At 33.1% G+C, this 17,249-nt stretch overlaps 2 protein-coding genes across 7 annotated transcripts; both read left to right on the forward strand.

Annotated features, from left to right (window-relative positions):
- The first annotated feature begins 1,947 nt into the window (after positions 1 to 1,947).
- LOC102604629 (calcineurin B-like protein 7) lies at positions 1,948 to 5,947 on the forward strand. Of its 6 annotated transcripts, none has more exons than XM_006350487.2 (9): positions 1,948 to 2,201; positions 3,453 to 3,606; positions 4,222 to 4,304; positions 4,460 to 4,519; positions 4,702 to 4,810; positions 4,918 to 4,970; positions 5,064 to 5,144; positions 5,240 to 5,352; positions 5,528 to 5,947. In XM_006350487.2, the coding sequence occupies exons 2-9, from the start codon at positions 3,525 to 3,527 to the stop codon at positions 5,589 to 5,591; spliced, it is 645 nt and encodes a 214-aa protein (XP_006350549.1). In that variant the 5' UTR covers positions 1,948 to 2,201; positions 3,453 to 3,524; the 3' UTR covers positions 5,592 to 5,947. The 6 variants fall into 6 exon arrangements, with proteins under 6 accessions (XP_006350549.1, XP_006350550.1, XP_015165623.1 ...); XM_006350488.2 differs by lacking the exon at positions 1,948 to 2,201 and adding an exon at positions 2,855 to 2,968; XM_015310137.1 differs by lacking the exon at positions 1,948 to 2,201 and adding an exon at positions 2,995 to 3,213.
- Positions 5,948 to 8,341: 2,394 nt separating this feature from the next.
- LOC102605642 (dipeptidyl aminopeptidase 4) lies at positions 8,342 to 16,269 on the forward strand. The gene is made up of 6 exons (XM_006350491.2): positions 8,342 to 8,587; positions 9,041 to 9,533; positions 10,215 to 10,406; positions 12,453 to 12,482; positions 13,927 to 15,036; positions 15,413 to 16,269. The coding sequence occupies exons 2-6, from the start codon at positions 9,093 to 9,095 to the stop codon at positions 15,962 to 15,964; spliced, it is 2,325 nt and encodes a 774-aa protein (XP_006350553.1). The 5' UTR covers positions 8,342 to 8,587; positions 9,041 to 9,092; the 3' UTR covers positions 15,965 to 16,269.
- Positions 16,270 to 17,249: the final 980 nt, after the last annotated feature.

Below are 17,249 nucleotides of genomic sequence, written 5' to 3' on the forward strand. Positions count from 1 at the left end.
ATCTTTTATGTAACTTTTAATAATATATAATTTGTTCAAATTCATATGACAATGATAAGATTTCAAGAGTCAACGCAATAAAAATTTAAATTTTTTAAAAAGTTGTACCTCTAATATATTTTGTAGCTAAAATATACTCTCTCCGTCCACTTGTATTTGTCATGTTGCGTTTTTTGAAAGTCCATTTGACTAATTTTCAAAGTTAAATCAGATTGTATTAATTCGATAATTAAAAAAAAAAAGCACAATCTATACAAAAAGTACTGTAAATTGCTATTTTTTGCGTATGAATATGATGAAAAAACACATTGTAAAATATTAGTTAAAATTCTTATAGTTTGACTCTAAAAAGGAAATCATAACAATTAAAAGTGCATAGAGAGAGTAATAAATAGGTAATTAAATTTCAAGAAGTTTAAAATAAAAGGTTGAAAAAAAGAATTAGATAGACAACATTTATTGAAAATTGAAAACATATAAATAATAAATGGGCCCAAATGAGGTCAAACTTTTCGACTAATAAAGTAGTAGGTAATTAATGGTGTTAAATTGTCCAATAATATAAATTTTAAAGGTACAACCATAAAAAAAGAATGTACAACACTATTTAAACACATATCATCCAACACTTGTCATGTGCTAAATAATAGATATTCCCACTTATTATATATAGTAATATACACAAATTTAGCTAATAGATGTGCATGCTACATTTTCGTCTAGTAGTAATTTTTATATTATCAAATCAGTTAAATGGCGACTGCTTATGTAATTACCTTCATGATAAGTGGAACTAATATAAATTAAAATATAATTCAAATAGTTTCTTATAACACGTCTTTGTTTTATTTCTTAATAGTATAAATAAAATAAATATACCATAAAAGATGTGTATCCCCCAATTTGTTAATCTATCCAATCTCGATCAATGTTTTGTTTTAATCGCTAAAATAATCAATTCTTGATATATTAGTTAGTTCTGTTGATGCATTAATGAAATAAAATACTTTGATTTTGGAGCTATTAGGCCTATTTGTTTTGTTTATTAGAAAAGAATCTAAAAAAATAAAATCGAATATAGTAATTTCATTCTTAACTATTTGATAAGGAGGGGGCAGATGTGGTAGGTATAATGCCAACGAAATGGGGTAACCAGAAAGCGAAATTTTAATTGGATTTAAAAATGTATAATACCGACATTTTTTTAAAAATATAGTGAAGTACGTACAATTCTCTTTTAAATTTGTCAAAAAATATTACATTTCTATATTTCAAAATAATTTAACTTTAAAAAATAATGAAGTCTCAAAGTGAAGTTTGAAGCGGTAAAGTGCACACAGATCTAGGTTGTTTCCAATAGACTCTGGACTTAAAATAAAATATTTTTGAACAGTTTGAAAAAGGAAATACAAAAATGAAAATAATAGCAATAACAAAATAATGATTTATGTTAATTCGCTCTGCTCGCAGAGCGGTATACCGAAATAGAGAAGCGACAGAGCCGCGCTCCTTTAATATGATGAGAAGTGCCGCCCGTTTTCATTTCATGGAAGTCCCCGGCAGAGAAAAGGGGACTTAACATAAATGTAGCCACTGGAGTCATTCTAAAAAGGGAGAAATAAAAATACACTTTCTTTTTTTCCTAAGCATCCTGCCTATTCCTTAACAGAGAGCACCAATAGAATATATATACATTGGAAATTTGGAATAAAGGCAACAAAATAATGCGATTACTAAATAATAAAAAACACATGTCACATGATGTGATAATCGAAATTGAAGAACAGAAACTACGAGGACTAGTAAAAAAAAGTTCAAATATGACACACAAGTCTATCTCTCTCGTATAAAAACGAAAACGTCGCATTATCAATTAAAAGCCTTCGAACCCCTTATCTAAGATAATATTATAAATTCAAGATACACCATATTCTATCTAATTATCCCTTTATTACTTCTTCGATCTGCCTCTGCCCTGATACCAACCTACATCTACATTACAAATATAAACAAACGTAAAATGTGTACATTCCTTCCTTAAAAGTTCTTTTTGTCATGTCTTTATGAGTCATTCCTCACTTTTTCTACTAATTTTTACCCTTTTACATCTTAAACAAGTATGTATATATGGTTTGATTTCAAGAAAGTTATAAATTTGTGCTACTTTGGTCTTCACAGTTCAACAAGCAATGCAACATTAGGTAATTAAATCTTTCAGTAATTAATCTCTTTATATATCTTTCTTCCATTTCAGCAAACTATTTTCTTGATCTTGAATTAAAGCCCGGCCCCTTTATCAATGGCGACAAAATCTAGTTTTATTTACTGATTTATAGCTAAAGATCACATTTTTAGTGATCAAGTTTTCTAATTATTCACATTACTCATTTGCTTAAACATTTGGCTGGATATAGCTGGTACGAGGAGAGGTAGAGGTAGACCGAATAAAGTATTGGGAGAGGTGATTAGACAGGATATGACGCAACTCTAGATTACTGAGTATATGACCTTAGATAGGAGGGTGTGGATGTCGCATATTAGGGTAGAATGTTAGTACGTAGGTATGGAGTGTTGTCTTGATTTTTGAGGGGTTTAGCTGTTTTCTTACAAAGTCTTGCTTTGGATACCACCATCACTTGTTGTTTGATTGTGTTTAGGATAGCATTATTTTGTGGTTGTTATTATTTCCTTATTAGTAGTTGTTTTGTTTCTCCACTGTCATTTCCTCCTTTTTTATTATTATGATTTGTTATACTTGAATTGATGGTCGTTTGAAAACAGTCTCCTTATTCCCATTGGTATAGATGTATTTTTCTATTTTTCCACCTAGTGATATAGATTTTTCGTAATCGTAATAATCTTTTTCTACCTATGTCCCATCTGAATTTGTGACTTAAACAATGGTCCTATGGCAATGGCATTTGGGCCCTTGAACTTGGTCTCTCTAACTGCAAAAAGCTTTCTATCTGTATGTTACTGGCTTTTTTTATGTTTAGATCCATCCTCTTTTCTCTTTTATATTTGTTGTAATTTATTTTCTTTCAGAGCTATGGTATTTTAGTTCCATATATATTAGTAGCTCAGTTTTATTTGTGAGGGAAAAAAATGTTCATGTCATAACCAGATCTCTTTGCATTGTCAAGGCTATAAGTAAATTAGTTGCAAAAACAGAATGGTATAGTGCTGCTGAAGAAATAAGATGCAGATTTTGAAGTAAAAGACAATTGCTATAGAGCTAGAAATTTTGATCCATTTGTTCTTCTATTCTTGTTTTTAGCTTATTTTGAGTAAGCGATACATTTGATGTCTAGCACAAATCTGTAGTTCTCTATTCTTCTTTCTGCTTTCTTCCTACTGTTTCATTTTGACTTTGACATAATATTATGCATGACTTGTTCGCTCAATTCCCTGATGATGAGGTTGAAGTTGTTCTCTTGTATTTGTATTGTTAGGTGGCTGTTCGATGAAGTTTCACTAGGATATATCGTTCGTTAACAACATTTTATTGTTAATTCGGTCTTTTGATGGGCTGCTTTCACTCAAAAATCTGCCGATTCAGTACCCCTGGTTATGAGGAACCAACACTGCTTGCTGCTGAGACAGCTTGTGAGTATATATGCATATCCTTACCAAATTGGTTTTTTGTTTCGTTCAGTTGTCTTTATTTCTGCTTTTTCCCCACCCTCAAGTTCTGGATCTTAGAAGTCATTCAGACACCAATAGGGCCTATTGCTGAAGGAAAATACTAGAGGGTAATAAATGAATATGATATTTTTTTCTACACAGCAAGAAGATCTCAAACTTCTTTAGTGCATATGGATGATGTTATAGAATTGTTCACATCTGTATTATAAGAGAAGAATATGAAGGAACAGCAGAATGGTATATGATTGAGCTTCAGAATGAAAATTTCCTCCTCGATCTAGCTAGATCATAGTACGAGTAACCAAATAACCGAAATTTTTCCATATCCTGAACCAATGATATAGTCGAGGGTAGTGGTACTCAACAAAAAGCCTCTAAATTGTTTCCTGACTAAATTTTATATTATGAATGTGACGACGGAACTAGTAGTTCAGTGTTCTGGCCTCCACTGCAGCATGTAAGTAAACAAGTGCTATAAACATGTAAGGAGTTATGATTGCCAGCAAGTTATGGTCTGCTTTTATTTAATCCCAAACAGCCAATTAATCATTCTGGTCAACGGTTTATATATTGCAGTTACGGTGAGTGAAGTTGAAGCATTATATGAGCTGTTCAAGAAAATAAGCAGCTCTATAATTGATGATGGACTAATTCACAAGGTATAATTTCTCTACTACTTGAATAACCATTAAGCCATATATCATTATGTGTTCTTGGAGTCCCACATTTATAATTTACTAGTATTGAGTTCGTTGATTACACGTAGAATATGTTATAGAGTTACCTATTAACTTCTGTGCCACACCATCATCAGGAAGAATTTCAGCTGGCAATTTTCAAGAACCAAAACAGGAAAGATCTTTTCTCAGACAGGGTATGTTTTGTTGATTCACTTTTTCTTTGAAATGGATTCTCCTTATTACTGATTAAGCATTACAACTCTTGTGCTTTGAATCTATCATTTCTGATTCATTTGAAGAACCGACCATTTGTCTGGCTTTAGTCTGACTTATACTTGCTGAGTTTTTCTTTCCCTCTTTTCCTGCAATCATGCAGATTTTTGATCTATTTGATTTCAAGTGCAACGGAGTGATTGAATTTGGAGAATTTGTCAGATCATTGAGCGTGTTCCACCCAAATGCACCAGTAGCCGATAAAATTGCATGTAGATGGCTTATACTCACTATCTACAGCTTTAGAATTCTAAACATGATCTTTTTAACCTCTTCTGCAACATTATTAATGTGTACATACGGTGGATTCTTTCTGCAGTTGCATTCCGAATATATGATCTAAGGCAGACTGGGTATATTGAAAGAGAAGAGGTAGGTGTTGCAATCGCACTTATACTGGTTTACTCTATGCTCCCTTGTCATGAACATTAGTCATATTCGCTGCTTGCTTGGTTTTAATTGCAGCTCCAAGAGATGGTTTTGGCGCTGCTGAATGAGTCAGACTTGATTCTTTCGGATGATATAGTTGAAATGATTGTAGATAAGGTTGACTCCTCGACTCCATGATCGTCTGCTAATATGTTTAATTATGTGCCTTTTTGTTGTTCATATTGACTATCTACTTTTATCTCGTGCATCAGACATTTGATGAAGCAGATAAAAAGAGTGACGGAAAGATAGATCAAGAAGAGTGGAAGGAGTTTGTTTCAAAGAATCCCTCTCTTCTAAAGAATATGACCCTTCCATATCTCAAGTAAGTTATAACATCGAGCTGCATTAATGTTCGTTAATGCAGCTTGAATATTTGCATTTATCTTTTTCCCCTTCCTCTGGAAATGTTAAAAAATGAAGCGCATTGGCCTTAAATCTACTATCAATTTGTGTACTATAAAGCAACTTTGAGTGTTGTTTGTTACCTTTTATTATAGGGATATAACTTTAGCATTTCCTAGCTTTGTGATGAACTCTGAGGTGGAAGATTCGGAAGTCTAGACTCATGCTTTTAGCATATAACACGCGTAGTTGAAGGTCCATATATCGTATCAAGTAATCTCTTCCAAACTAGTGATGCAACAGAAATGCAAAAGAGTCGAGATGAATCAGATTTTGCATTGAAATTTTGGAAGTTGGCTTCACAAGATTGAACTTAAGAGGCATGCAGAAAATCAGTTCTTTTGCCAGCTCCAATTGGCATTAGCAAGATGTACTACTTTTAATGTATCTAACTAGTCTGTTGGTGTTAGAAAGCAAGGTAATATTGTTCATATTTCAAATTAAAGTCGAAGTTTTGTTCAAATGTAATAAACAAACATGAATTTCAATTTTGAAATCCAAATTGCATGGTCAAACGGGCTCTGTAGTTCATCAAAATCCTGTCGCTCTAGACGAAACTTTTGACAAGGATTGTTCAAGGACTTTTTCTCACTTCTCATGTACTTGGAAGCTCTATGCCTATATAATGTATAATCTTTGAGAAACATCATTTTCTGTTATGAAGATGCTATTTTTTTGGTCAATTAATAAAAATGTAAAAGCTTTGTTATATCTAGTAATGTTGATTTACTGAAAATTATAAGTTTGTTGATGTTTTGAGAATAAAATTTATAATACTACATTTAGAAACTAAACCAAAAGATGTAGTACTACAGTAAAATTAGTGTCACTTGTAAGAAATCTTCAAGATAATAATGGAATAAAAATGTTGCTTGACTATATATAAAGAGGCTTTTTGTTTTTGCTTTCCTCTATATCTATATTTTTTATTCCTTAAATTTATTTCTCCAAAATCTCCTTCGTTTTACCGTTGTTCTAGGGATGTCAATTGAGGCGGGATGGGGTGGGACAATATTATTCTTTTGAAAAATGCTAAACGGGACAGGATAGAATGGGTCAAAATCTTAACAGGTTAAGACTTGCCTTGTCCTGGATGGACGGTTAAACTTTGAAGTGAAATAAAATAAATTCATTCCAAATCAACCTTATAAACTTTTAATAACTAGTTTTGATGCACGTGCGTGCGTTGCACGTGAATATCAAATCAAATAAATTGGAAACTGATGAGTACCTATTAAATCTAGTTAGGACTTCAGACCAATTTTTGATCAAATCATTTTTTTGAACAACTTGAGACTTTGCACAACGTGAACACCAAGTTATAGTTTGTGTAACAGAAAATCATTTAACTTCTAGTCAAGTTGAAGTTGCTGCAAAAGTATATTTATGACTATAAAAATGAGAACATATTAATTATCAAGATAGTCTTCTAGTTTGAGGTTGAGTATTTCTATTCTCCTTGTGGCATCAATTTTTGTTGATCTATCTAGTTTACCCACAAAATAATTATAATTGCATAATTGAACAACTCTCACAATTCTTCTTGTTTAAGAAGACGAATAGAAAACTTACAAAATTTGTAGCTTAAAAGTGTGAGAAAACCTGTTTATTTATACACAATAAGGGATAGTATGAAAAGGTGTTTATCGTGCTTTATCAGATAAGTCACGACTCTTCAAAAAAATCATAACTCATCAAAGAAGTCACAAACCTTCGAAAATGTTACTACCCATTAATGTTAAAAGGTGTATGCTTTTAAGTTGGGGGTATTATAGTAATTTAACATTCAAGTTAGAAGTTCGTGCTTTTAAGGTAGTATAGATATAGATAGATATAGATAAATGCACAAACCATTTTCGGATGGGGCATTCCGCCATAATATGAACCTTTAATTTAGGTAGGATTGAGATCACCAACTTAGTATAATTTTATGATGACAATTAAAATTTGTTTGCTACCAATCTCAATGACTACAAAGTAAAATCCAAAAAAAGCTTTATAGCCAAAATTAATTTCATAACATAGTTGAGCTCTCGCCATTTATTTTTTAAAATTTCTCAATCTTCTAAAACATTTACAAAGGCAAAAAAAAAAAAAAATCATTTACAAAGGCAAAAATAATTTCTAAAATATATCCAAATATTATCAAATGAGAATTTAAAATGGAAAAATTACGCGAAATGACAAATATCTAGAGTATGTTATTTAATATAGCTATAGTTTCGATTATTTTTAATCTGTGGCTATAGTTTCGCGAAATTTCACTATTCGATTTTCTAACTGTATAAATCCAGAATTTGTATATGCTTATCGTATCTATTTGTATACGATTTATAAAAAATCTTAACAAATTACCATGTTTATTTGTATATTAACAAGCGAAATATATAAACGAAGTTCTAAAAAATTCTTAAATGTATAAATACAAAATTAGTATATAATTACCTTGTTTGTATATTTGCAAACGAAATATACAAACGGGCAAACAAAATATACAAACGCAACTTTCATTTGTATATACTTACCCAGTTTGTATATTTGTAAGCGAAATATACAAAACGCAAACTCCATAGCAAACAAAACTATAGCTACAGAGCGCAATAACCAAAACTATAACTATAAAACCTTATTATATCTATTATCTTTACTATTTCTGAAATTTACTCTTAATTCAAAAGTATTTAGTAAGTACTACTTAAAATCATTTGACTTTTAAAAACATAAATATCAATGAAAATAAATAATCCAAAATCAACTACTTTAATACAATATTTCATCAAATTATTTAATTGATTTGATTCAATTTTTCAATTTGAATAGATTTTTACCTAAATCGTTAACCCCTTAATTGCAACGTTGGATTCATAAATGACAAGTGTATTGTAATCAACAAAACCAATCATGCACCGCAAAGAAAAACTTGCCCAACGCGCCCACGTTACCCCACGCTCCTCTGTATAAAACATTTTTTTGCAGTCAATTTTAAGTTTCCTCGAAATCTGAAGAATCCAACAATATTGTTTTGGACCCAACAATCTCAGATTCTATTTTTCAGAAAAAATTAAAAATTTCTAATTGAAACTAAAACCCAAATTTATAAATCCGAATCTTGCCCATTGAATCTGTAAAGTTGCCGATTGGATTTCCACTTTCAGGCATGTTCATTCAATCTCTTAATCACTTATTACAGATTGGGATTCATCAATCCCCTTTAGTTTTTTTTTTTTGCCTTTTTTCTATGCTTTTTGATTGTTTTATAATCCTTGTTTACTCTATTTGAAGTGAAGAGTTTGGTGGTAGTGTAAAGATTGAAACTTTATTTGGTTTTGTTTTAAATTCTTGAAGTGAAGAGTTTGGTGGTAGTGTAAAGATTGCAGCTTTATTTGGTTTTGTCTTAGAATCTTGGTTTATTGGTAATTGGACTAGTGGCCCAGTGTTTTGTCTTAGAATCTTGTTTTAGTTCATTATTTGGTTTATTTCACTAGTGGCTGTTTTCTATGTTCTTGTTTTAGTTCTTTTGGTTTATTTTCTTGTTGTTAGAACGTATAAGAAGTAATTTGGCGAAGAACTGGTAGCATTAGATTGAATTGATATCCTGTTTTGTGCAGAATTGTGAGATTGATTGGATCAATGTGTGAACTGTGGATGACCTAATCTGTAATGCAATCAATAAATTCGGGTGAAAAGAAGTGTTTGAAACGTTCGAGATCATTTTCAAGTGAGATGCCGGGGACTGATACGAATGTTGCAAAGCCTTTAGAGGATTGCATCCTGTTTCCTGTTGAAGATATAGTGCAGTATCCTCTGCCTGGTTGTGGTTCACCAACGTCTATAGGTTTTAGTCCAGATGATAGTTTAGTTACATATTTATATAGTCCAAACCAAAATCTATGTAGAAAGGTTTTTGTATTGGATCTCAAGAATGGAAGGCATGAATTGTTCTTTAGTCCACCAGATGGTGGACTCGATGAGAATAACTTATCTGCTGAAGAGAAGCTTAGAAGGGAAAGGTCAAGGGAACGTGGTTTAGGGGTAACACGATATGAGTGGGTTAAGGCAAGCGCCAGACGGAAGGTCATTATGGTACCACTACCTGCTGGAGTAAGTTATCTTTTCTCATGTAAGTTTTAGTGCTCACTTTCTATTTAATGCTATCCCTATTGTTCAACTGAACTATAATCTCCTGAACTACTTGTTGATGCAATTGGTAATTAAAGTATAAAAAAAAGCTGTTGTCTGCCAGTTGTGAAATTCTCTCATTTTTTTCTATTCCGAAACCTTACAATGCTGGGTATTCTGCACCAGGACAACCCCCTGATTCTCTTTTTTTTCTGGAAAATACTAATATACATGCACAACCTCACTACTGACATGTATTTTATAGGAGTAATCATTTAGTGGTAAAGGCCTTCTTTTGGGTTAAAAAAAAAAATTAAATTGTGAAAAATTAGAACAGTCTTATCTGAGATAGTGGCAGTTTGTTTATCTATACTAGTCCGCTGGATATATTGTCCTTCTTTTGGCCTTTGTAGTCCTCAAATATTTGAGTTTTGATTAACACATTCTTATTCTCTGCACTCTGTTCCATCTGCAAAAAGAAATCCTTCTCTGGACTGCTTGGGAGAAGATCGTAATAATTTCTTTTCATGAAAAAATCTGTTCTTTACCTAAAATCCTGTATATATCTGTACCATATCATTTTTGTGGGGGTCCAAACTGATTCTTTGAGTTTGTTTCTCCAATTATCAGATCTAATCAGAGTTTACTTTATACGTAAAACAGTTATACTTGAAGGATCAGAATGCAGAACCAGAACTTAAGATAGCAAGTACATCCTCCTCGCCAGTCTTGGATCCACATATTTCACCTGATGGTACCAAGCTTGCCTATGTGAGAGATAATGAGTTGCATGTGTTAAACCTTTTGTACCATGAATCTAAGCAGTTAACAACAGGCGCCGATGACAGTGTTATAGTAAGGACTTGTTCAAGATACTTATTACTGATATATCTGTTTTATCTATTGCTATGAGTACTTAACGAAGTATATTGCTCCCCGCATGTAATGTGCATCATATGCCATAGTTTTAATGCTAATTTTATGCCTTGTCATCCTCTCCTCTTGTCATATTATTTGGTAGCTCAAGTAGAAACTTTGTGCAGTGATCAATTTTTTTGGTCCATCTTGTTGACCTCGATACTTGGTCATATAGTTTTACGGTTTTATCCACTACAAAGATTATCAAATGAAATGTAATTACAATTGAAACAATAAAAAATGAAATGCGAGTTAATATATGCTCTAAGTTTGAAAATATCATTGAAAAGTAACTATTATGCCCTTTTCTGACGAATCGTATAGTTTTACAATTTCATCGACTAAAAAGGTTATCAAATGAATTGTAATTACAATTGAAACGATCGAAAAGGAAATGTGAGTTAATATATGCTCTAAGGTTGAAAATATCATAAAAAATCTTAAAAAAGAAGAGTCCCTTAATTACATAATTCTAAAATGAAAATCGGGAATTGAAATCATTATAAGATCTATTTATCCTTTTAAGAAGATGGTATACCGTCACTCGGACTCGAACCGAGATGCATTAGTACCACTTCCTAAGAGTAGTGTGTCTACCAATTTCACCATAACGGCCTGTCTTGAATGCATAATAGCCTATGAATAAGCAATACTCGAGATTGAGTAAGCTATTTTAGTTTAGTAATGATTCAAATTGATCAATAACAATAAGAAGATGTTCAAATAGGAATTTGAAGTTGAAGGTTCATTTTTTTAGATTTGAGTTTAGAGTCATAGCTTTTTGTATTTAACCTGGGAATTTCCTATATTTTATGCTTTCTGCAAATTGAACTCTTGCAACTAAACCATTCTATGGTCATCTGACCAAGGAGTATCACCTTGGCTGTGAAGCAGCTGCATGTGCTGGCATTTTGTAGACGTGGTTCGGTTATTCCTATTTGTCTCTATCTATTGGTGGGGAGGTATATGAAGGAAGGTATCAGTGGATTGAGTAATAAAAGCACATGTTGTTCCTGCAGTTAATTAGTTATGGTGAACCACCTTAAATTTCATTGAAATCTTCACTAACTTTTAAAAATCAAAGTGGAACACACTGCGTTTGTGAGCTGCAATTTCAAGGAGCTAAAATTTATTTGTTAAAAATTACAGACAGGCCAAAATGGAATTAGTTATCAAAATATGAAAAGCATATTAGAAACAGTTTAATGAGGGGAACGAGACTCCATTCATTGGGAAAAAAGCCCTACCTCTAACATGTTATAGCATAGTGTGACGGAAAAGTACACTTTAAAAGATGCTGAAGGGAATCTTTTTTTCATTTGAGGTGTTGGATTGTTATTTGCCCTTTCCGAAGTTGCATTACGTAGAAACATTGAGAAACAACAACTTATTGATTTGTCTCTCTTCTTATGATAACCTTCACATTGGTTGTAATTTATTTTAGCTTTTTTTAGAAGACCAAGATGGATTAGATATAGATGTTATTGAGGAGAACACGAGAGAAAGATGAGGAGAATGCGTGAAGAGAAATATCTTGTATTGTACAGCATGTTAACCCAATGTAGGACACTAATACATAAACTATTACATCTGATCATATGTAATGTGTCTAACTAATCTAATACTGATGATTGTTTAAAGAGACCTTTTAGGCTATAGAAAGAGCATAAGTTATTGCATGAGGGGAAAAGACAAGTCGGATGGTCAAGGTACAAAGAACCCAAAAAAGGAATACAGTGAAGAGTGAAGAGTGAAGAGGAAGGATCATTGAGTATCGATAGAATCTCTTGTTTTAACAGAAATTATCATTTAACAGTTGTGTTGTCTTGAGTTGGTATCTGAATCCTTCTATTTATCGAGTCATCTTCTAGAGATGAAAACCTTCCATGCATATTGTGTTGGCTACTTTGTTTAGTTTTATGCTGGTTTCTTTAAATTAATTTAATACTAATCCTTGTTGCCTTCCTTTTTCCCCATCTGCAGACACATGGTCTTGCTGAATACATTGCTCAGGTGAGATCGGTATCAATATTTTATTGTTACTAGTTTAGGGAAAATTTGCCTGTTTGAGGTTGATATTGACATTTCATCATTTGCCTGTTTTAGTAAATACTGTTACCATTAAGCCCTGTGTTTATGAATATCTCCATAAAGCTTGTTCAAAAGTTTTTTCTCTGCGCAAGGAAATGAATATAAACATAGTCAAGTGATTGGACAAAGTATTTTAAATGGTTGATATCCTTATTTCCTTTAGTTCGAATCTAGTGTTTTTTAAACTTATTTGTTAAAGTTTGGAAGTTTTGTTCCAAAGTTCAGGCATGGCTGACATCTTGACATAGAAGTATGACGCAGTTAAAAATAAATCTTTGAGAAAATACATAAGTTGCACCTCTAACTTGTTTAGAGAACTTAGCTATGCACTTTAACTTTATGGGAAATATATTTACCCCCTTTTCTAATCTAAAGTAAAATTAATACCTCCTTCCAAACACAATCCCAGATTTATGTACGTGAGTGTTGTACACACACCTGACACGTGTATAACTTACCAATTTTTATTTTTGTTCTCTTTTTTTTTTTAGTTTTTACCTTCTTCTGTCTTCTTTTCTTACTTTCTTATTTTTCATATCCTTGGCAGAAGCTGCATATTTATGGTAGATTTATTTTTGTTTATCAAATTCCCAACACACACACACCTCACCCATGATTCAGAGGGTGTTTCACCCATGGCTACAATCTCTACTTTTGAATCTTAGATTTTGATTTACAAGGATCTGATAAAAGTATTTTACTTCGTGTGTTAGAAAGAAAACATACTCATCGTCAATTTCATCATAAAAAAATGACGCTGGCAAATATACTGTCCGGCCAATCAAACCCACATCTAATTTATCTTAGAAATAAATTTGATCTTCATTATATTATGTGTAAATATTAGCCCATCAACTAATTTTATTTACAAAGAAGACGAAGAGAATGGCATGGAGGTGTGGGGAAATGGGGAGACACCGTCGGGAAAATATGGAGAAAGCAAGGAAGAGAAAAATGAGAAAAGAATTAGAAATGTCATCCAATTAGAAGATGATATATGAATAGTTTGGATCATTTTGGTGTTAATTTTTTCTTTTCACACGCTTCCAGAAAGCTAACAACACTTTGTCACATGTTAAGGAAGTATTAATTTCACTTCAGATTAGACTAGGGGGTAAAGAAATGCCCGTAAAGTTAAAGTGTGTAACTAAGTTCTCCGGACAAGTTTGAGGTGCAGCTTATGTATTTTCTCTAAATCTTTCAACTATTTTTTTTGTGATAATTCTGACTGATTTACTCTCCAGCACTTTCAGTAGCTGTTATGAACTTTTGACTTGCAAATAGCAAATGTATCTGTTTGAGCTCTAGTATCAATTTTCACCTTCTTGGTCTTAGCCAGAAAACATTTCATTTTTGCTGATTGTAGGAGGAGATGGAACGGAAAAATGGGTACTGGTGGTCACTGGACAGCAAATACATAGCATTCACACAGGTTGATTCATCTGGCATACCTTTATTCAGAATTATGCATCAAGGTAAAAGTTCTGTTGGTCCTGAGGCACAGGAAGACCATGCTTACCCTTTTGCTGGAGGGCCAAATGTCAAAGTTCGCCTGGGAGTGGTGTCAGCTAATGGAGGTCAAATAACATGGATGGATCTTCTTTGTGGTGTAAAGGACAAAGCAAATGAGGACGAGGAATATTTGGCCAGAGTGAACTGGATGCATGGAAATATTCTGACTGCACAAGTCTTGAATCGATCACAATCCAAACTGAAAATCATCAAGTTTGATATCAAGACGGGGCAAAGGAGTGTAATATTGGTTGAAGAACATGATACATGGGTCAATCTTCACGATTGTTTTATACCTTTGGACAAAGGACTCAACAGAACTAATGGTGCATTTATTTGGGCAAGCGAGAAAACAGGGTTCAAACATTTGTATCTTCATGACACAAATGGAGTCTGTTTGGGACCGATAACTCAAGGTGATTGGTTGGTTGAACAAATTGCGGGTGTAAATGAAGTTACTGGTCTTGTATATTTTACAGGAACTTTGGATGGGCCTATGGAATCACACCTTTACTGTGCTAAATTGTTCCCCGATGCTAACAGTCCATTGCAGCCCCCTTTGAGATTGACTAATGGACATGGAAAACATGTCGTTGTGCTCGATCATCAAATGCAAAGATTCATAGATATCCATGATTCCTTGGTCTCACCTCCCAGAATTTCACTCTGCTCCTTGCATGACGGAAGCTTGATTATGCATTTATTTGATCAACCGGTCAGTGTTCCACAATCCAGAAAACTCCACCTTGAATCACCAGAAATAATTCAGATACAGGCCAAGGATGGAACTGCTCTGTATGGGGCATTATACAAACCAGATCCGATGAAGTTTGGACCTCCTCCATACAGAACTATGATTGAAGTGTATGGTGGTCCCAGTGTACAGCTTGTGTGTGACTCGTGGACAAACACAGTTGACATGAGAGCTCAGTATCTACGAAGCAAAGGCATCTTAGTTTGGAAGGTTTGCTCTTGTTCTCTTTTCTGTCCATATGCATTTTTATCTAAATTCATTCAGTTGTACCTACCTGGCCATACCAGTTTTGTCCAATAGGTTGACGTCTGATTGTTGTTATAAACCTCTCTTTTTCTCTATCCTAAAATTGCCGATCCCGTCCTTCAACCGTTTAGGGCCCAAAAATTGGATTCCACACATGACTTTTATGTGGAGACCATTGTCCCTCGTCTGTTGTGTATTTTCTAAATTGAGTTTCCTGTAGTTTTTCAAAGGAGATTGTTTGTATTTGTTTTTAGGGATTCATTTAGGAATATTATAGACAATACAGAATCAATAAGGTAAAGAAAAGACATTCCGAACTTAACTGCACAATTTTTTACAGATGGACAATAGAGGCACTGCTCGACGAGGACTCATGTTTGAGGGTGCACTCAAACATAACTTTGGCCTTGTTGACGCTGATGATCAACTGACAGGAGCCGAGTGGCTCCATAAACAAGGGCTTGCAAAACAGGGCCACATTGGATTATATGGATGGAGCTACGGTGGGTATCTCTCAGCTATGACGTTGGCAAGGTACCCTGAGGTATTCAAATGTGCTGTTTCTGGTGCTCCTGTCACATCATGGGACGGATATGATACATTTTACACAGAAAAGTATATGGGCCTACCATCTGAAAATCCATCAGTCTATCAAGAGGGCTCCGTAATGCACCACGTTGACAAGATCAAAGGGAAGCTTTTACTCGTGCATGGCATGATTGATGAAAATGTGCATTTCAGGCACACTGCTAGGCTTATTAATGCACTCGTGGAAGCCAGAAAGGCTTATGAGTTGTTAATATTCCCAGATGAACGTCACATGCCCCGGAGACTGAGAGACCGTATATACATGGAGGAGAGAATTTGGGAGTTCATCGAGAGGAACTTGTGAATGGCCTATTCATTGTTCTAGCAATCGCTTATGCCCTCGGCTCTCGGGTAGAGAAAATTTTGGGGCTCATTTCCAGTTCAACACAGCATGGTTCACTTGATTATAGAAGAAAAATTGTACTATTCTCTGATAAAATTAGAAGAAAGGTAGGCAGGCTAATAAAAGTTGTTTGTGTTAACTTAATCTGTGTTATAGCTGCCATGTACCAGATGTACAAAAATAATACAACACTCCATTTCCTGGGAAGAAATTAATTTGGTTTTTACCATCTCTACCTGTGATTAATGACATATCTAATGTATCGACATCAAGTTCATTTAAACTTAATATTTTCGTAATTGAATTCATCTGAAATTAGGGGTGTGCAAAAAACGGTTCAATTGATAAATAGTGTTGAAAAAAAGTTATTAACTTATCGGTATCGGGTTATGTGTTAACCGAAAAACGGTTTTATAAACTTTTTTTGAGCTATCAATTTTTGGTTTTAAGGTTTTAGTTAATGGTTAAATTGATAACCCAATAAAATTATACTCTCTGTTAGGAGTGGGTACGGTACGGTATTTAAAAATTTCGATATGGTACTTTTGATATTCGGTTTTTAAAACATTATACCATTACCATATCAATTTAATTCGGTACGGTTCGGTATATTGAAGTTTGATTTCGATATTTCACGGTATGATAATCGATAAGCATAATTTATTCAACTTCGACTAATATATACTCGTATAATAGAGTATTATGACTTCGAAAATTACAAAAAGGTCTTTATTGTATCATACTAAAACATTACACATATAACAATATATCTGCAAAATAAAGTACAAACAACTCCTTTTGTTAATCAATTACAATTCAAATACATTTCGATCAAATTAGAGTAGTCAAAGTTTTAGCTTCTAAACATTTAGTTTATACTAATACTAGGTTGCATATTTGTTAGTATTTTAATAATGTATATGTTATTTATGTAACTATATACTTCGGTATGGTATTCAGTATTTCGATATGTTATATCTAAATACCAAATACCGTAATGAATAAAAAAAATTAAAATATATATCATATACCACACCAAATATCATAATATCAAAACTACAGTATTAAATTTTTTGATATGGTATGATATTTCGGTATATACATACCATGCCCACCCCTATTCACCAGTTGTTTAAGCAACAACTGGAAGCTCAATTGCTCTAAGACCATGTTGATGTTGGATATTTTGTAATATAAAAATGTTTTAAATGGAACAAACATATTTATTCATGAAAGAACATGTCTA

The sequence above is a fragment of the Solanum tuberosum genome, unplaced genomic scaffold, assembly GCF_000226075.1.
Source record: "Solanum tuberosum cultivar DM 1-3 516 R44 unplaced genomic scaffold, SolTub_3.0 scf00126, whole genome shotgun sequence".
Classification (NCBI taxonomy): Eukaryota; Viridiplantae; Streptophyta; class Magnoliopsida; order Solanales; family Solanaceae; genus Solanum; species Solanum tuberosum.

What these genes read in the sequence shown, in the direction of transcription:
- LOC102604629 (XM_006350487.2), top strand. Translation starts at nt 3,525, where the DNA reads ATGGGCTGCTTTCACTCAAAAATCTGCCGATTCAGTACCCCTGGTTAT. An exon ending in ATGATGGACTAATTCACAAG is followed by an intron (nt 4,305 to 4,459) that starts GTATAATTTCTC and finishes CACCATCATCAG; the next exon opens with GAAGAATTTCAGCTGGCAAT. An exon ending in TTGAAATGATTGTAGATAAG is followed by an intron (nt 5,145 to 5,239) that starts GTTGACTCCTCG and finishes CTCGTGCATCAG; the next exon opens with ACATTTGATGAAGCAGATAA.
- LOC102605642 (XM_006350491.2), top strand. Translation starts at nt 9,093, where the DNA reads ATGCAATCAATAAATTCGGGTGAAAAGAAGTGTTTGAAACGTTCGAGA. An exon ending in GCGCCGATGACAGTGTTATA is followed by an intron (nt 10,407 to 12,452) that starts GTAAGGACTTGT and finishes CCCCATCTGCAG; the next exon opens with ACACATGGTCTTGCTGAATA. An exon ending in TTGCTGAATACATTGCTCAG is followed by an intron (nt 12,483 to 13,926) that starts GTGAGATCGGTA and finishes TGCTGATTGTAG; the next exon opens with GAGGAGATGGAACGGAAAAA.